At 41.8% G+C, this 20448-nt stretch overlaps 1 protein-coding gene across 1 annotated transcript in view; it reads left to right on the top strand.

Moving 5' to 3' along the window:
• Positions 1-20448, top strand: part of STAB2 (stabilin 2) — a 68280-nt gene that overhangs the window by 41457 nt on the left and 6375 nt on the right. Inside the window, exons 24-38 of the mRNA XM_056846569.1 lie at positions 2729-2869; positions 2953-3012; positions 3168-3344; positions 3627-3719; positions 5176-5322; positions 6509-6565; positions 8000-8126; positions 9559-9708; positions 10229-10333; positions 10723-10830; positions 13273-13466; positions 15364-15505; positions 16683-16816; positions 19010-19175; positions 19548-19654. Of these exons, the coding sequence (XP_056702547.1) occupies positions 2729-2869; positions 2953-3012; positions 3168-3344; positions 3627-3719; positions 5176-5322; positions 6509-6565; positions 8000-8126; positions 9559-9708; positions 10229-10333; positions 10723-10830; positions 13273-13466; positions 15364-15505; positions 16683-16816; positions 19010-19175; positions 19548-19654 (1908 nt within the window). The remainder of the gene's footprint in view (positions 1-2728; positions 2870-2952; positions 3013-3167; positions 3345-3626; positions 3720-5175; positions 5323-6508; positions 6566-7999; positions 8127-9558; positions 9709-10228; positions 10334-10722; positions 10831-13272; positions 13467-15363; positions 15506-16682; positions 16817-19009; positions 19176-19547; positions 19655-20448) is intronic.

The raw sequence follows: 20448 nt of genomic DNA on the forward strand, positions 1-20448 counted from the left end.
CACTGGCCAAAAGTCTCCCAATGCAAACAGAACCACCAAGCCCAACAGAACCAACATCAAATCACAGAAGCCAAGTAGAACCCAGGGCTGATGCGGAAGTACAAGCTCAACAGAACTCAGTGTCAAACCAGAGAATCCCAGAAGAAACACCCTGACAAACTGTCACCCTAATGTGTGTTGCCAGTTGCCTATGAGAGCTGCCCCCCTCCCTCCTCCCTCCTGTTGCCTGGGAAACAAACAAAAAAAACACCAAGCTTTTAACACCAGCACCCGATATTCCCGAATATTTCTGGGAATATTCAGGATTGGAATACTGGTATAACCAAGATTTCCAAATATTGATTCAGATCCCAAATATATCTAATATATATATATTCAGAACAGGTATCCAAGTTCATGTCCACCACATCCACCAACATCACCCTGTGCTGTACAGCAACTAGGATTCAGCTGAAAGCTGCTCAGCACCCTCTCCATTCCCTCTAGCCATTACAGATGATAAGCAGCTGGCTTATATGAACTCCCTTCATCAGTAGACGCCTCAAGGTGCTCACCAGTTTTTCCAGCCCATCTATTTTTTTTAAAAAAAATCTATTTAAAAAAAACGTTTTTAAAGTAGTCAGACACATGCCTTTTTAACTTATTATTTTGAAATATACACTCTGGTGCAAGCAAGTGACTTACAAATAGGGTTGCCAGCCTCCAGGTACTCTAAGCAAAAGTAACGTATGCTGAATAAACACTAGTTGAAGAGAAGAACAGCACCAGCTCTACAATTCCAAAAAAATATATATAATCCACCACTGGGAAATTCAACAAGATAAGAGTGAAACAATTCAAGCAACAAGATGTATTAAAGCACACCAAAAATTATATACCATCAATTTATATACAATCAAAGCAAAAAAGTATATATATGGTTGCTACACCAATAATAAAGGCATACAAGCCTTAAATCAGATCCAAGTGATTCTTTCCACTGTCCAAAGAAAATGATCCAAATAAGTCAAATTAAATATCCATCTTCCGTGGTTGATAGTACAAAGTCCAAGTTCCAAAATAATCCAACAATTATCAGGCTTCTTCAAAAGTTCCTCAAGAGTTCAAAACGCCACCTCCGGATTTGTGTGCGTTTTGCCAAATGCTTCTTCAGTTGATTCACAGCTCATACGGGTACAAAGACCTCTATAAAAATTAAACCAAGGTCCACATAAAATAATCATTCATAATCAACCCTAACTTAAAACATAATAATGTTTCATACATACCATTAGCCAGCTGACCCTCAAGGGCTCTATTCTCTCTGAGTGCCGGTACTAATCTCTAAGGATGCCAACATAAATGCTGCCTAGCCCAGCTGTATTGCATCACTACGTTAGAATGGACTGCTGACTCTTAAAGAGAAAGTGTATCCTTATAAGAAACATGTGAGGTCAAATTCGTTGTTTAATCCCATAGGGGAAAGCGTTTTGAAAAGGTAAATGAACCTCATCTCATGTCTATGAAGAATCTTGGCAATATCTTCTTGTTGGTATCTGCGAGGTTTATATTGCCAAAGCACAAAAAATAAAAGATCTGAATCGGAATGTCCCTTCTCCAAATAATGGCTAGTGAGCGGTGCCTCCAGGGTCCTAGAGTGGATCCTTGCCTTATGCTCACCAATACGCAACTTTAATTGGCGGCATGTCGATCCAATATACATAAGAAAACACGGGCAAATAATTGCATAAATAACGTGTTTAGATGAACAATTGGTAAACTGCTTGAGTGTATATTTAAAATTAGAATTGGAGGCGCTAACCTCCAATTTGCAGCTTTGGCAATTGGATTCTATGGCATTGAAGTCCCTCCCCTCCCCAAACCCCGCTCTGCCCCAAAAACCTCCCGCCAGTGATGAAGAGGGACCTGGAAACCCTAAAGAAACCCTAGGAGTCATTCTTATGAACTGCAATAATACAGTCAGAACAAAATTACGCAGTCTGAGGAAGCAAGTTGTACTCAAAACGAAACAAGAAGCAACCGGGATCTTGTAACATCAGTGTGCCACGTATGTTCTATGTTTGTTAAAAACTTCTAATACATAGTCGTTTTAGCGAAAAAGTTTGATATCAGCAGTAACGAGTTTCAAGCAACGCAATTGGATAACTCCATATCAGCTGACCGCGGAACTAGTGCTGCAACCAGCACGGAGCGGTATACAGCGATCCTCACAACATCAGGTACTTTTGAGTAAAGGATTCTACTGCCGGCGTATGGACTTTTCCGGGGGGTACTTATTATTGTTATAACGTTCTGATTAGTGCTTGATGTATGGTGAAGCTTCATGATATTGTTCAGAACTTATAATTTTGTTGTTGTACACATGTTGACGTTTAAATAGCCTCCAAATACTAGCAACTGATCTCCAGCTGATAGAGATCAGTTCACCTGCAGAAAATGGCAGCTTTGGCAATTGGACTCTATGGCATTGAAGTCCCTCCCCTCCCCAAACCCTCCCCTCCTCAGGGTCCACCCCAAAAACCTCCTGCCGGTGGCAAAGAGAGACCTGGCAACCCTACCTACAAAAATTTGGGATGTCTCCACCCTTTCTTTGAACTTGGCCAGCACTACTGCCAGCTTCATACTTTTATTGCTACTGTAGGTGCAGATCAGTCTATCATGTGTTATTTCTTTGCACTAAGCATCTTGGGTCTGTGAAAAACTTTGTTGCCCCTGTTTGCCTTTTTAGAATTCAGTATTTTTAAATGGCAAAGCTAAAATTTTAACCCGTGATATGATCTGCACAAACGGAGTCATCCACATCATAGACAACTGGCTGGTTCCACAGAGGATTCAAGACTTCGCGACTCCTCATCCGACAACGGAGAGGGTATGTAAAATTTACCTTTGGATTGCCAGCTCATTAAAAAATAGTTCAAGCAAATAAACTTAACAAACATTTCATCTTCCTAGGAAAGTCTCAAAATGGTGGCAGCAAAAAATGGCTACATCATGTTTGTCAACTTGCTTGAGGTAAGGTGACATGATTTTGTGATTTGGCAAAATATCCCTCCCCACAATGCAGTTTAAATCATTTTAAGTCTGTGGTGCGGCGATGCCTGGGTTCCACAGGTTAATTTGTAGCTAGCTTGATGGAGAAAATCTGTCACACTTCTGTTTTATTCCAGAGTGCTGGATTGTTTAGCTTCCTCAATGATCCTGCTCACCAACCGGTCACCTTGTTTTGGCCCACCGACAAAGTGGTCAGAGCTCTGCCTGCAGAACAGCAGGATTTTCTATTTAAAATGTCAAACAAGGCAAAATTGCAGCAGTATCTGAAATTCCACGTTATTAGAGATGCCAAGGTAGGCACTTTCTGTATAAACATGTTCTGCTTCTATATTAGGGCTTCCAGCTCTGGGTTGGGAAATTTGGAGGTGGAGTCTGAGACGGGACTCCAGCAGTACACCCTCCAGAGCAGCCATTTTCTTCAGGGGACCTGATCTCTGTTGTCTGGAGATCAGTTGTAATACTGGGAGGTTTCCAGGCTCCAGGTTGGCAACCCTAAATTGTGTGTCGCATGTTTCTGTTCTCTAATTTCTCTAAATCACAACCTCTCTGCTATCTTTTGCGCATCTCATCCATAGATTTCAGCCTATGCCCTCCCTACCTCCACTTCACTGGCAACAGTTCAAGGTTTTGATCTCAGTGTGACGTGTGGTAAATATAACGATGAAATTGTAAGTATTTCACATCAGTAAATTAGCTAATCCATTGATTTTTTGATTCTGTTAAGTGGCTGGCAAGGTTTAAATGGAAACAGGGAGAGTCTTCATTGTAATGTAATACGGTTCCTCCAGTCTGTTTATTTGTACATAGTGTGGGGGTGTGCGACCTAAGAGCATAAGAACATAAGAAAGGCCCTGCTGGATCAGACCAAGGCCCACCAAGTCCAGCAGTCTGTTCACACAGTGGCCAACCAGGGGCCTCTAGGAAGCCACTAACAAGACTATTGCAGCAGCACCATCCTGCCTGTGTTCCACCACACCCAAAATAATAGGCATGCTCCTCTGATACTAGAGAGAATAGGTATGCAGCATGACCAATATCCATTCTAACTAATAGCCATGAATACCTCTCTCCTCCATGAATATGTCCACTCCCCTCTTAAAGCCCTCCAAGCTGGCAGCCATCACCACATCCTGGGGCAGGGAGTTCCACAATTTAACTATGCGTTGTGTGAAAAAATATTTCCTTTTATCTGTTTTGAATCTCTCGCTCTCCAGCTTTAGCAGATGACCCTGTGTTCTAGTATTATGGGAGAGGGAGAAAAACGTCTCCCTGTCCACTCTCTCCAAACCATGCATAATTTTATAGACCTCTATCATGTCTCCCCTTAGCCGCCTTCTTTCCAAGCTAAACAGCCCTAAGCGTCCTAACTGCTCCCCATAGGACAGTTGCTCTAGTCCCCTAATCATTTTGGTTGCTCTTTTCTGCACCTTCTCAAGCTCTGTAATATCCTTTTTTAGGTGTGGTGACCAGAACTGTACACAGTATTCCAAGTCACCATAGATTTGTACAAGGGCAGTATGATATCAGCAGTTTTATTCTCTATTCTCTATTCCTCGTCTAATTATGGCCAGCATGGAATTTGCCTTTTTTACAGCAGCCGCACACTGGGTTGACATCTTCATTGAGCTATCCACTACCACCCCAAAATCCCTTTCTTGGTCTGTCGCTGCCAGCACAGATCCCATCAGTGTAAAGACCTATGGCTTTAGAGCTGTTGTAGCTCAACTAGGGTTGCCAGGTGGCTTGGAATGGTGGGCAATTGCCTGCTAATCCATCAGCCGGCTCACAGCAAGGTCGTGAGCAACACGATCTTGTCACTTAATAACTGCATGTACGGATTGGGGTGGATGTAGATGCAGTCTAGCAGATGCAATCCCTGTCAGCATCGCGCATGTATTCCCGTCTATCTTGTACTAGGAATGGGTATGCCCATTTTTGCTTGCAACCAGAGGAAGAACCACTTAAGTTCAAGGAAGTCTTCTTAGGCTAGAGGAAATCTTCAAGCTTTTGCAGAGCAGAGTGGTAGGATACAGGCCATTATATCTGTGCTTCCTGTTTTCTCTTACTCAGTGGCCTGAAAAAAATGCTGAAAGAGATATAATTTTATGTCCCTTTCTCCTTCAGGGTGAATTGTATGTCAATGATAACAGCTGTAAAATAGTGCAAAGGTATCTGGAGTTTGACGGTGGCGTTGCTTACGGGATTGACTGCTTGTTCACAGATCCTAACTTTGGAGGTCGCTGTGACACTTTCGTCAGTTATGATGTTCCGGTCTGTCCTTCTATGAATTTTTGTTACTCTTCTGAACCTCTACCTTTACCTTTTCTGAACCTCAAATTAATCTAGTTCATTTATACATGTGGGTGCTCCAATATGATTCAATTAAAATGTTTATAGGCTTAGAATATGGGGACTGAGAAACCATGTTTTAGCCATCTGTAACCAAAGTCCGAAGTTTTGTAGATCGGCTGTTGTATGATAGTGTTGCCCCACTACCACAATTTGCACAGCTGTGTAAATCCTTGAAAAGTATATTGTCAGAACTTTATACGTTCACATACAATATCTTAAAAGGTTAACTGTGTGTATAATATTGATGTAGTAGAAGCCGACCTGTTATATGGTGAGCTGTAAAACTGACCTTGGACATTACTGCTAAGATTATTGGGTACACATTCACCAGTGCTCTGTATTTTGGATTTGCTAAAAGTTTAAGTAAAAACAAGACCTATTAATCCACTGGGGAACTGGATAATAATACAGAGAATATTTATAGCAAAATAAAAAAGAAGAGATCAGCAAAGATTCCTTTGGAAAAGAAAATGACTGAGTGAAAACAAATGAAGGAAACCAGACATTGTGTGAGGTGTCTTGTAAAAACATGGGAACCTTATATTTATTTTTGTGTATTAATCTAGATCATTGAGGCCTCAAAGTCTATCCTTTCATTGTTAGTTCATCAGTGTGAGCTAGCAGGGCCACAGATGTGTTATGGGATGTTCCGTTGTATTCAATAGGATTTATATCTCATTTTTCCAAATACCATTTGCTCAAAGTGGCTAAACAAATTAATCCTCTCCAATTTCCATAAACCTCAAAAGGTTGCAAACCAAATAACATGAACAACACAATTAGATCTTTAGCAGAGAAACTGTTTAGCACCACAATGCCGAATAGCGAAAAACCAAACAAAAAAACACTAAAAATGCGGAGAAACTGTTTAGCACAACTCAGAATATCGAAAAACTACAAAAAATAAAAATGCAGTGCCCTCACAGAGAAATGCCATCCCAGTGGGTGAGCAGGTTCATATGGAAGAAGGTCCTGTGCCTAGACCCTATTTTTGATCAGTTTTATTAAACTATGCAATTTAGTCATTATGAATTAAGAAAAGTCTTATTAGAGAGCTTTATTTAAAAGTTTCCTGATTAAAAATACATTTTTTCTGTTTTCCCAGGGAGATTGTGTTAGTTGTTACAGAACTCCGAAGTGTCCTGTTGGGGCTAAAATAAAGGTAATTAATGTTCCCTTCTGACTATAAGCAGTAATCTATACTAATACGTTTCAGAGAGAGAGCCAAAATGTAATCAAATTTGCACATACAGATAAGCAAGTATCAAAGTAATATATATGTCCATGCAGTGAGTTCCTTGAATGGTCCTTGATCGGAAAGCAGATCTCAGGCTAGATGCTTCCTGAATCACCTTCAGAATCAAGGTCTGGATTCATCCTTATTAGGGCACTTCCCTCATAACAAGTACTCCACTGTCCTTAGGCTCATAACGGTCCTCTGTGTGTGTGTGTTGATTTATTTTATATCCTGCCTCTCCATTCGTGCCCTGACTTGGACGGCCCAGGAAAGCCCAATCTCATCAAATCTCAGAAGCGAAGCAGGGTTGGCCCTGGTTAGTCTTTGGGTGGGAGACCACCAAGTAATTCCAGGCTCACTTCGCAGAGGCAGGAGCTGGGAAACCACCTCTGGACATCTCTTGCTTTGAAACCCTGCGAGATCACCGTACGTCCGCTGCAACTTGGCAGCACTTTCCACAGTCTCTCCATGAGTATGTTCAAGGTGGCGCTAAAAAAAATCAAGATTGTATGAACCAAATTACTTGGGTTGATTCAAACTGAAAATTGGGAACAGGTTCCTCCCAGTACAGATGGAACTGGATTACGTACTCTCGTTGCCACACAAGGGACACCAAATGGAGGCACTCCTTGGTTCCCTCAAATTCTTGGGGATGTTACTGAGGCCAACAGCAGGGGTGGCAAAGGAAGGCAGGCTGTGGTCCCTCCCCCTGCTTCTGGCTGCTGTGTTGTGTTCCTCCCCACACTAGCCTTATGTCACCTGGTTTAGCTTTGTGATTCCAGTTTGGTATGTTTGCTGTAACAGAGGTGGAACTATAGTGAGAGGTCTCACCCCTCTCTTTCATGACATATCCAGCCTCTTGAATGTGATGACACTTAGGACATTTTTGTTTTACAAAATGTCTTTAGGTTTTAATTTGCACCGCCACTGGTTGTTTCTAAGAATTCTGGAAATGGCAGTTTAGCAAGGGTGCTAAAAATTCCTCTGCGGGTCCCCCCGGTAAAAACTTCACTGAACAACACTGTCTTCCCTTTGGGGAAGATAATGACTTCTAATACTAGTTTGACAGTGGTGTAGGTAATATGCCTAGAGTCAACTTCACCTGCCTCCTAGAAGGCCTGTCATTCACAAGGGAGCTGGACTAGTTTTTACACCTATGTCCTGTACACTTGATTATGCGGAGAATTTTGATTTCCCCTTTGCATGGGCATATACAACACACATGGACACACACACACACACACACCACAGAGCATTTTTTAAGATGGAGCTATGGTGTGTGTGAAGACATTAACTTCCTGTGCTCCTTTTTGTATTTCCTGTTTTCTTTCTTCTTGTGTTCAAATTTAAAATCACAAGGGACAACAGTCACACCCGTGCACTTACTATAGCTATGGAAGACTCCGTGAAGGCTGCCAGAGGAACTGCTCTGTGTCTGTCAGGGTACCCCAGTGCTGCAAGGGCTACTTTGGGATTGACTGTCAAGGTGAGACTTTCCAAAATTAAACTTCAGTTTCTGGGAAGGTTTGTGTAGCATTGCATGAAATGCAACCCCCCCTCTCCCGAAGAAGAGCTACAGAATTTCCAAAGATTAAAAGTCTTGGAGCAAAAGAACATAATAGACTGCTAAACGGACCCTCAAAACATCATGAAGGACCAGTGCAGCATTTCCATAGGCAGAAGGATTTCAGGTCATGGAGCAATGACTTTCTCACCTCCTTCAGCCCATTATAGCCTAAAATGTGACCTGACATGCTGCTCAGTCAAGGGCTTCTTGAGCTGCAACAAGAAGAGGGAGTCAAGAAATCTGTGTTCCATAGGCAGAAAATCCTTCCGTCCATGGAAATGCTGCACTGAATCTAACCCACTGAGTGCTAAATTTTGCTCTGATATCTCAGAACCACTTTTCACATTCATTTTTTTTAAATACACAGATAAATTCCTATTAATTGTGTCCGCCTGATGGATAAATTATTTATTTAAAATATTTATATCCCATTTTTCTCAGTGAAACTCACATCCATACATTCCTTTCTACAGCTTCGTTTGTTTCCATAGAGAACTTGGAAATTCCAAAGACACATCGATTGTGTGTGTCTCAGAAGTACATGTGGTTTTATAAGAAATCTCTAGTTCATGCACAAGGTAGATTAAGAGCACTTTATGTCAGTGTATCTGGCACTGGGAAGACACTTCCACCTGTTCAAACTGACAGTTAGCCGGCTTCCATGATAACAGATTCTAGAGGGTTAGTCACGGCAGGCTGTCGCAACAAAAATAACAAGGAGTCCTGTGGCACCTGATAGATTTAACAGTATATCACAAATAAATTTTCATGGATTAAAACCCACCATCAAATACCTTTTACAAAGTGGGCTGTAGTCCGTGAAAGTTTGTGCCTGAATAAATTGGTTAGACATTAAGATGCCACAAGTCTCTTTTTTGTTTGGGTAGGCAGATTAGGGTTAGGGGAGGAAACAGATAATAGTCTTTTGTTTGTTTTTCAGAGTGTTCATAGTAGCTCAGAGGTATCATTGTTCGTAGTACTCCAATCATAGTTTTACCTCTGGCTTTGTCAGGGTTTGGGATTTCGGTAGACAAGTCTGTGATTCCCTAATTTTAAAATATGGAAAGAAAGTAGGGAAGGGGGGAAGCACTAAGAATTTGGACTCAAAATTCCAAGTCTGAACATGAAAGCTGGGATCGTATTCCAGGAAAGATTATTGACTGAGTCCATAATTGTATGTCTTTTCTATGGGTCTTAAGGTCCTAGCCCAACTATTTATTACACTAAATAAAATCTCCATCTTGGTGTTTGAAAATATTGTATTTTTATTTTTAATTAAATTTTTATTATTTTTGGGTTTTTTGTTTTTTTATTGAAAATGTTTGACTTGGTGCTGCTTACTGCTTTCCAGGCTGCCCGGGAGGGCCAGAAGCTCCATGTAACAGCCGTGGGTCATGTGATGAAGGATACTCTGGCACAGGAGAATGCACATGTTATGGTGGCTTCAATGGGACGTCATGTGAACTCTGTCTGCCTGGAAGATACGGCCCAGATTGCAGATGTAGGCTTCCTGTGATTGTCATCCTGTTAAGTTATTGTTCTAATGTAACCAACTAGCCAGAATGTGGGAGGTAGCATGGCTTTTTGGATTGAGAGTTGGACTTGAGCCTGGAAGAACTGTCTCCAAACTTCTTGGCTGAAACAAGAATTCACCACATGGCCTTAGGCAAATTGCAATCACCCATTTATTAATGGGGCTAATAATTCCAAATGGCTTTTTTGTAAGGCTTAACATGAGGACTGTAAAGCAGTCTGCATACTTTACAGGAGTGTACCGGCCCTATAATTTACTGGGAAAGTTCCTGGTAAACTGTAGGAAGGGAAGTAAGCTGCTTTGAGACACCTTAAAGGTAGAGAAAAGTGGGGTATAACTCAAACTCTTCTTCTTAAGTAGGTCTGCTTGTTTTCATATTTTTAGCTTATTGTTTTGGGGTTTTTTGCCTCGAGAGCTTTGCTGTGAAGCAGGATGTAAATGTTTTCATGATAATTCTCCTAATAATCCAACCACATTCTGTTTGCAGTCTGTCAGTGCACGGAGCAAGGACAATGCGATGAAGGGATTTCTGGATCAGGACTATGTGTCTGTGAAACTGGATGGACAGGAAGGTTCTGTGAAACCAAACTGGGTCAGTCCATTTAGCTGCAGCAATAACTTAAAGCTTAGAGAGCAGTTTTCACCTTGCCATAAACAGCTTATGACTAACTGACTTTAGCAAAATAAATGGAAGGACCATCTCTCCCATTAGGAGTCTACGCTGTCACCTCAGATCCTCCCAGAGCTGCTGTCTGGTTAAGTCCCCAAAGTTGTATGATTAGCCAGTGCGTAGACCCTCTCACTCTGTGGTGACCCCAGCTTTATGGAATGCTCTCCCTGAGGATGTTGGGGGGGGCTCCTCTGATAGTCCAGAAAAGATGCTAGCCTGTCCTTTCCATGCCTTATTTGTTATATAGAACTGTGTCTCAGTCTTGAGAGGTTTCCAAATGCACAAACAGTTGTGTTAACTTTTTTCCACAGATGTGGTACCAGTGTGTTCACCCAGCTGTTCCACCAATGCTGTGTGCAAGGCCCAAAACATCTGTCAATGTAAACTATATTATACTGGAGATGGAATCACCTGTACAGGTACATTCTTTACAGACACTGAAAAAAATTCACTGGGAAGGGAACCTAAGAAGAGGGATATGTTGAATCTCAGCCCTTCAGCCTCCGTAAATCGTCCGTATGCAAAAAGACCCAGTGTAAAACTATCTGTAAATGTCACAAAATCATGCTGTAGTATAGTGTCAGTGAAGTTAAAAACATGCTGTACAAAAGAAACCCACATTTTGCACTTAAAAGAAAGTATTTGTCAGGATCAGGCGTCTGCCTCTAGCATCCCATAAGTAGACTCATCCAGACAGGTGGTTCTGAAGCAGTAATACTTTATTAGGAACTAAAAAAGCAGATTAAAGAGCTGACCGCACACTTGCAGGTGAGGCTGGTAATGGCGAACACAGGCAAGTTACGTGCTTAAAAGCACTATGGGCTGAAAAGGTAAACATCGCTAGGCAACCCTGAGATAAGTGGTTCCAAGAAAGACAGACTAAACAATACCACAGCTGCAGAAAACAGGACGAGCGAAACTGTACACAGATGTTCACAGGCATGAGAACCAAGGACTGGACATGTAGCCAGAACCTGGCCTAACTCATGTCAAGAGCCTTTACGCCAGCTAAAAGGCAAAAGGTCTGACAGTATTTGCATTGCCCACATTGAGTGTGATTAGATGCAAAGGTAATACATACAGGCTTGCAAGGGTGATGCATGAATCAAAACATAAGGTTCTACTTATGGACTTCCTTTCCTAGGAATACCAAAGGGGTTGAGGTTGGACCCACATCTTTTTATCTGTATGAACTACACCACAAGTCAGATCTGCAGCTCTGGTAACTTATTAGGTCAATGGTCTTTTATGCACAGGTTTCAAGCCCCGAGTACTTCAGGGCTTTGTTTTCATTATGTATGTATTTTCCGACCATTAGAGGTCACCTTGCTCTCCCCTTGTGTTTCCCCCACATTTTGTAGATGCTGTTTTACCCCGAGTTTAATGTCTGCCTCAATCCCAAATTGAAAGTTGGTGCTGTACATGCTTGTCAATTCAGAGTTTTCTCCCCACACCCATTCTCGCTTCTCCCTCCCACTTGTCTTTCCCCCTCATCCACTTCCTCCCCTCAAAGCTGGAATACTGTGAGGCTGCTTATTGCTCTGTTTCACAGTGACTGTTGGTCAGTTTCAGACCTCAGCCTGATTGAACAGGGTTTTTTTTGTTTGCAACTTGTGAGAATGCTGAAATAATCACAAAGGTCCTATGCAGCTGCTTATTTGGTCAGTTTCACACCCCTGTGCAGAGTGATTTGAGAATTCGACTGCAAATACTGTTCATTGAGAGAACAGCATATCCAACGGAAACAACCTGTGCATGAAATGCCAGCGTTTAGTCCAAGGCAGGCTCTAACCCCCATCTGTCAGATTTGATAGCTGTGACCATTTGTCTGGTGGTGGGAGAGGGGTCGAATCTTCAAGGCAGAAGATGGGGGGGGCAATCTTCCCCCCACAAAAGGACAGGCAAAGATGTAGGTTGGTACATGAATGTAGCAGTTTATTATTAGAAGATTGCCTGAAAACTATCTTTCTCAAGGGCAAATGATCCTCCTGTACCTTGTTCTAGTGTACCAGTTAAAACAAAAAATGAGCACCCTTTGTCCCAGAGGAACATTATTATTTTTTTAAATCAGGAAATCTTCCAATGGTAATGAGCTATAGTTTCCAACCATTAGCCTAAGGCTTTTCTGTTTGTTTGTGGAATCAACAGGCACGTCATCAGTTCTGTGGCCTTCTGTGGCTCACATATCCCAGCTTTGGGGCTGACGTGGTGTTAGGAGATTCATGGGCTCTTTCTTTGCCGACCCTTCAGCAAGTTATGTGGTAGTTCACAAAGAAGAAGAAGAAGAGTTGGTTTTTATATGCTGACTTTCTCTACTACTTAAGGAAGAATCAAACTGGCTTACAATCACCTTCCCTTCCTCTCCCCACAACAGACACCTTGTGAGGTAGGTGGGGCTGAGAGAGCTCTAGGAGAGCTGTGACTAGCCCAAGGTCGCCCAGCTGGCTTCATGTGTAGGAGTGGGTAATCAAAGCAGTTCGCCAAATTAGAGTCCACCACTCCAAACCACCACTCTTAACCACTACACCACGCTTAGCTCATCCAGCCAACTCCAGTTGTCCATTTTAGTCCTGAGTTTTCCAATCTTGCCTTGAGCTTCAGTTTGGGATCATCAAAGCTTTACTACACTGCCCCCCCCTTTTAAAATGTCAACCCAATAGAAGATGCAGTCCCAAGTGCAAAGATGCAATATTTACATCTCACTATGCAAGTGCTGATTAAGTCACTGGTTCCCCTAGATCATGGTCTTTATGTCTCATTTTGTAGTACATTTCTATACAAAGAATTGCCAGGCTTTTTCGTGAAGAGCATGCTAGGAAAAAATCATTTATGTTTGTTTTTGCTTTCTTTCTCCTTTTTAGCAATTAACCTTTGTAAGGTAGCCAATGGTGGCTGTCATAAGAATGCAAGATGCACGCAATCTGGTGTGAAAGTCAACTGCACATGTCAGAAAGGATACAAAGGAGATGGCCAGATCTGCATGGCTATCAACCCTTGTACAGATGGGCTCAATGGTGGTTGCCATGAACATGCGATTTGTACAAAAACAGGGCCTGTAAGTGTTACTGGCTGTAGCCCCTTCACTTAAGGGTTCTCGCCCAGATGGTGTCTGCCTGCACTGACATTTGAGCATTCTGGTATGACAATGAGAGTCCAGGAAATGTTCTAGGAAAGGAAAGGATAAACGTATTGCATACGCCTCCTCCTGCCTATACTGATCAGCACAGTCTTTCTGTTGTCCAGATAGGAAGACCTTTTGTGTGGGTGTGTGCACCCACGCGTGTGCTTACTGTAAAAACTGAAAATACTGATGATGCCATGCCCAGTAATAACCATGCAGATGTGACTTTAGCAGTGCAGTTTTACAGATTTCATTGGGCTTAGACTGGTGCAACTTTGCATAGTGCTGTAAGCCTGCTGGGCTGAAGCAGAATTGTGTGGCAGATTGATCTGAACACTTAGGTTCAGTCCCATCTGCTGAAGAGTTTTATTATGGGCTAACCCTGCCCTCCAAAGCTGGTTCCACTCTAAGCAAACAAAATGGAAATTCTATGATTTTTTCACTCATTTTTAATGGACTATCCAAATGATACCATTATCAACCTGATAATTCCATGATTTTTTGTGTTTTTGCAGATCTAATTTGTGGCAATTTTTAAAATAAAATGCAATTACAGTGCCAGTAAGTCGTGGACTTACTATTGAAATAAAAAAGCACTATTGAAATGTCCTTTAAAATCCTGTCTCATCCTTCTCCTTCCTGCCTCATTAGTTATTTCCTGTTTTTTTCAGCAGTGTTTCTTCCATAACATTCATAGTTATTACATCTTGTTGAGAGAAGGAAAGGGTCAAGTTTTGTTTTGTTTCTTACTTCTTAATAAAGCCAAGTTGCTCATCTTTTTTTACAAAATCAGTAATAATTTTAATCACGTTTTGATAAAACAGTACAATAAAAATATGAGCAGTAAGTATGACTCATTACAACGTAAAAAAGAAGCACTTAATCTCCACCCTCCTGCACAATCTGATAATTAACATATTGTCCATGAATGCTGATGAAAGACAACCAGCCAGCCAAGAGGCAATAGGAAGTAATCAATGAGGCAAAAAACAAAGGTAGGGGAAAATGCACAGAGAGCTACTTTTGCTGAAAGAGATTTACTTCTGAGTAGACAAATAGAAGAATATTACCTTTGATGATAGGCATTGTTAGAATTTTAAGGGGAATATTATGTTACATTAACCCTTGCTTCAATTCCACGTGCCCCTTAATGTGGAAAAAAGATTCTTCAGCAACACAAAAGAAGTCATCTCGTGGAACCACGACTAAAAGTTCCTTGCACTGTTGTTTAGACAAAAGCCTAAGGATACAAGGCAGGATATAAATATTTTAAAGGATTAAATAACATTTCGAAAAACTGGACCATGTGAAGTAACCGTCCACAAATATTTCCATTTCCTCTTTGGATTAACAAAATGCCATTGACAATAACTATGCTGAAGCATTTACACAGTTCATACAGTAACTCTTTCTTCATCTCTCCTTCAGCCTCATTTCTCATGGTCCACACATCCCCTTCATTCCACTTCCTACATTTTCTGTACCTGCCAACAGCACCACCATCACCTTCTCTGACACGAGCAATCAATTTCTGTTGATTTCTTTCTTCCAGCAGTTCTAGGCAGACAGTTCCTGCGGGCAGCTTGTAAAATATAGAGGTCCACCTTTCCAGAATTTCAATTGCATGTCCCCACCCTCAAAGACTAGATTCACTGCAGGATATGATTGATAATGGAGAGAGTGCTTGGGATGCACCCGCTGTAATTGTATTTTAAGGGCTACCCAATGTCTGCAGGGGTTAGAAGTGAAAAGCAAGATTTCAAATGGCAGCTGGATATTTGCATCTTTGTTGACTTCAGATATTTACTTGGACTGAAAATCTCCCTCCCAGGGTAAGCGCAAATGCGAATGCAAAGATAACTACATTGGTGATGGAATTGACTGCGAAGTGAAACAGCTCCGAATGAACCGATGTTTGCAAGACAACGGACAATGCCATGCTGATGCTAAATGTGTAGATCTCCATTTTGAGGGTCAGTACTCCAGAAGCTTGAATACAAATTCCATGGGTAGGAAAGAGCATCTACAGTTAAGCTTTTTCTATGAGACCTGTGTGTTAGAACTGCAACTGTGACTCTAGAAACTCTCAGGACTACAGTCTTATGTGTGTGTTTATATACTCTACATTTCTTCTTGTTTATTGCTATGTAGGGTGCTTTGTAGAGTGCCAGAAGAAAACCAAACAAATGATTCTTGAACTTGAGAATGTTAATTGGATTTCCCCCTCAAAATTTCCTTGTCTCAGTTACGTAGGATGTTATTGCAATAGGATCTCATTGACAGAAAATGTCTGTCCGTGTGAAAATGATAAGCCATTAATTATATCAGTTAATCATACCCAAATAAGACTGCTTTGAATGGATATATGTGGGCATCATATGATAAGAGTTGCCTTTACTTAGTTTTTTACAGAATTCTTTGATAGTGCGCATGGTGTAATGATTAGAATGCTGGACTAGGATCTGGGAGATCCAGCTTCAAATCCCCATTCTGCCAAGGAAGAGGGAAAGAACAATAAAAAGAATTACAAATGAAAAGGAAACTTCCAGAAACATCCAGCTTATCCCGCTTCAAGGCCATTCTGTTCACCAGAGAATGATCCAGGGGCCCTGAATGGTCATGTCAAAATCAAGTTGATACCATCTAGCAGGAATGCTGTGTCTGAGCTCATCTGCTTCAAATCTGTAAGACCCATCTAGCAGGAAGAGCCTCATACATGTGAAGCACAGCGGCTCAGACACTGCACTGCCCACCCAAGTATACCCATTGCGTACAAAACCCAAAAGGGAGCTGTGGAATCTTAAAGTGTGGATTCTTCTCTTTCTTACAGCTCAAAAATATTATTTGGCAAGGCTATCGGGAGCCAGCAAAAATTGTTTCAGGAGTCACCTCCAGCCTGTTGGCTGTTGCTGAGTTATATGGTCCAAAGAATCATTATCCACAAAGATGTGCAGCATTTCTGACGTGCCAAAAACAGAGACGTTTTTGTTTAAAGAATATCTCCAGGGTGCTCTGCCAAATGAGTTATGCAAAGGAAATAATAGAATGGAATCTAGTTTCCTTGTCTGGCCAAAGCATTGGTTCTTTAAAATGATCAGGTTTTGCCAGATGTGGGCTCCCTAACCTCTTTTGCCCAATTCTTTCTGGCAGATGCAACCGCTGGAGTTTTTCACATACGTTCTCCACTGGGACAGTACAAACTGACTTATGACGAAGCAAATAAAACCTGTGCAGATGAAGGAGCGACACTGGCTACATACAATCAGCTCTTATATGCCCAGAAGGTAACATAGCATTAATCTGAACATGCGCACAAGGCATTGCAGTTAAGATAGCAAGAGAGCCAATGTGGTGTAGCAGTTTAAGAGTATTCTGCTTTGACTAAAGACCTGGGTCCAAATTCCCACTTAGCCAACCACATTCTATAGGGTTGCCAGGTCCCTCTTCGCCACCAGCAGGAGGTTTTTGGGGCGGAGCCTGAGGAGGGCGGGGTTTAGAGAGGGGAGGGACTTCAATGCCATAGAGTCCAATTGCCAAAGCTGCCATTTTGTCCAGGTGAACTGATCTCTATCGGCTGGAGATCAGTTGTAATAGGACATCTCCAGCTAGTACCTGGAGGTTGGCAACCCTAATGTTCTTTATGTACCTAACTTATTTCATAGAGTTGTTGTGATGATAACATGGATGAGCGGAGAACCATGCCACTGTGAGATAATTTGGGGAGTAATGGGATACTGCCTTAGTCAGTTTCCTCCTTATTCTCCTCCTCCACATCCTCCTCCTTCTTCTTAAATTGGAAGGAAAAAGAAGCTGAATAATGACTCTTAGGAGCATAAATGCTGAGTTCTGAAGGTCACACATTATTCTGTTCTCTCAGGAATGCAATTTTCTCAGTCTGAATGGGGGGGGGGAACCCTGGTTATGCATTCAAATGAAGTAGGTACTGTACTGGTTGATGCTGCAATCTGACATGAAAGCAATCAATGAGCTGTTCACAAACACTTCCCTAGATATTTTGGACTCTCATGTAAGGCAGACATAAGTCAAAGCTGTAAACTGACTACATTTTCCCCAGTGCAGAATCGTACTGAATCAATTATATCATCTGTAGCCAATGGTCTGGGCCTGCCTAGACAGAACTGTATGTGAGTGAACTCCTCAGACTTGCAGATTCCAGAGCAATTCTGCAGCAGGATATGGAGAAACAGTCAGACCTCCTCCTCCTGTTGATCCAGTGTGGCTGTGTTGATACAAGTAATGAGTGATTTCCTCACAATAACCATACGATCCTTTACTTGGCAAACGAAGCAGAGCTGTGCAGCTCTCCTGCTCCCTTTTGGCCTCTCTATAACATGTCTTGCAGAGTCTGCCTTTCAGTAAAGACCAAAAGAAGAGTGTGGGATTCTAGAAAGACATAAGATGCTAGAGAAAATGAGCGCAGGGGACTCTGTCCCAAATAGCAAATTCCCTTGTGCAACTCTGCTATGCCACATTGGGAGCAGAAAGCAATTGCCATCAGAGCAATACAGCAATGTCTGCTATGCTGGATATAGGTCACAGTGCTAGCTGAAGGCACCAGCTGTGGATTTGTTCCAACATAAAACTGTTTTAAGCCCACCCAGGCCTAGCTTCATCAGCAGGGGAATGCCAAGTCATCTAAGCAGGCCATGTCTTCAAGCCGTCAGAGCAGGACTTAAGTGAGCATATATAGAATAGGGTTGCCAGGTCCCTCTTTTCCACCGGTGGGAGATTTTTGGGGCGAAACCTGAGGAGAGTGGGGTTTGGGGAGGGGAGGGACTTCAATGCAATAGAGTCAAATTGCCAAAGTGGCCCTTTTCTCCAGGTGAACTTGTAGGGCAGGGGATGGAAATTAATCCAACCCCTTTTGTGGGGCAATATCCCAGCACTCACTTGGTGCAGGATATACCACCTGTATAAAGCAGCAGAGTTCAAAACAGCCAAAAGATATCTGGAGGAATATGAACAGCACACGTATTAAATTGAAGAAAACTGTGTTTAATAAAAGTTTATAAAGTCCTTTAAATAAACAACATTTTCTTAAGAGGTTTCTACTACTTTTCTCATGTTAACTGAAACATTGTTACATCTTCATGGAGTGTGAGGCAGAGAGTGAACACAGTGATACTTAGAGTGATACTTCTGACGGAGACTGAGTGAATGACAGTTGGCAGCGTCAGTTACAAGTAACTGTCACCAGAAGGGAGGGGCTGATTCTACAGGAGCACAGAACCCTCTGTCAATCAAATTAGGCTCCAGCATTAAATCCAATAGAATTGGCTGGAGATCAGTTGTAATAACAGATCTCCAGCTATTACCTGGAGGTTGGCAACCCTAATATAGAATGAGTTTCCCCCTTCCCTCCGTATACATTTTGTAATGTCTCTCATATCGTTAGGCTAACATTGCTACCTCTTTCCCTTGGTTTCACGATTGCTTCATTTCCATGCTGAGTACAGGCAAAGTACCACTTATGCTCAGCTGGCTGGCTACAGAATCGGAGAGTAGGCTATCCAACAGCCTTCTCTGCCCCTAATTGTGGTGGAGGACTCATTGGGATTGTCGACTATGGAATCAAAATCAACCAGAGTGAAAGATGGGATGCCTTCTGCTACAGAGTCAAAGGTACAGGTGCTTTTGATTAGTCTTGACAAACCTCAGTAGTGCCTTGCCCTGACAGACTGTACAGACTGATGCTGCAGTTGCATTTTAAGCTAGAAAAAAAAATCACCCCAAATCAGTTTGGAACAAGGTGGGAGAACAGGGGAAAACACTGAAATGCAATAGGTTGGCAAAGTCAACTGAATTCCTCATTAAAAAACGAATGATTGATGTCCCTTCCAGTATAAACACTAGTATACATTTTAAAGACACAATTCTTTTTTAATTATGTTTTTTGCAAAACAGTAATCTTGCAAAGCAGTTGCAGATTGCACTCTAGATAATGATGTCCCGCTTCAACTTGCTGTTTAAAATCCTTATGCTTGGATTTTATAGATGTTAACTGCACTTGCAAAATTGGCTATGTGGGTAATGGATTCACATGTACTGGAAATCTGCTTCAAGTCCTCTTGTCTGTCCCAACATTTACAAACTTTGTCTCGGTAAGTAATAGAAACTGATGCTTTCATTGAAAATAGTTGTCCGAAACATGTGTACAGAGAGGGGAATGGGACTGAGTCTGCAGACCCAGCTAAGATCGAGGACATTTTGGACCTGCCACCTTTTGCCGCTGACTCACACTCTACCCCCTTGCTATTACCTGCTCTCAAAGGGAAAAAAACACGATCAGTGGAGTAGGTGGGGCTAATTGGCAAAACTGTATGGAGAGGAAAGTTAAATTTCCTTTTCGCCTCCCTCTGTGGCCAACTGAATCGGAGCCCCACACAGCATTATAAAATTTTGGAGAAATTGTTTTTGCTGTTTTCCATTTCTGATGGTTAAGGACTTCATAACATGGGCCAAGCCCTGCCCCCTACACCTTCTGACTGACACATCCAGTCAGCTGTAATAACCAAACTACCTAGTGTTGCACATTTCAGTTAACCAAAAATAACCATCTTCCTTCTTGAAATTATCTCATTTATGCAGAGAAAATCTTGGATTTGTCTTTTGCTTTCTACTCCTTCAGTGCAAATACATTTTTCATATTTGCCTTCATGAGTACTAGAAGAGTTGATATTCTCAAGAATATAACAATATGCATTTTTTTCAAAAGCCATCTTCTGCCCCACCAACTTGCTTCATAGAACAGCAAAACTGAACATTTATAATGTTGAAAATGAATAATGGTGAGGCAGTGTTTTTGGTGTTAAAATCAACTTTTGATTATGAAGCATCCACATTTCTAGTACCTTTCAACTTTTGTGAATTGACTGCATCTTAATCTCATAGTGTC

The sequence above is a fragment of the Euleptes europaea genome, chromosome 3, assembly GCF_029931775.1.
Source record: "Euleptes europaea isolate rEulEur1 chromosome 3, rEulEur1.hap1, whole genome shotgun sequence".
NCBI lineage: Eukaryota > Metazoa > Chordata > Lepidosauria > Squamata > Sphaerodactylidae > Euleptes > Euleptes europaea.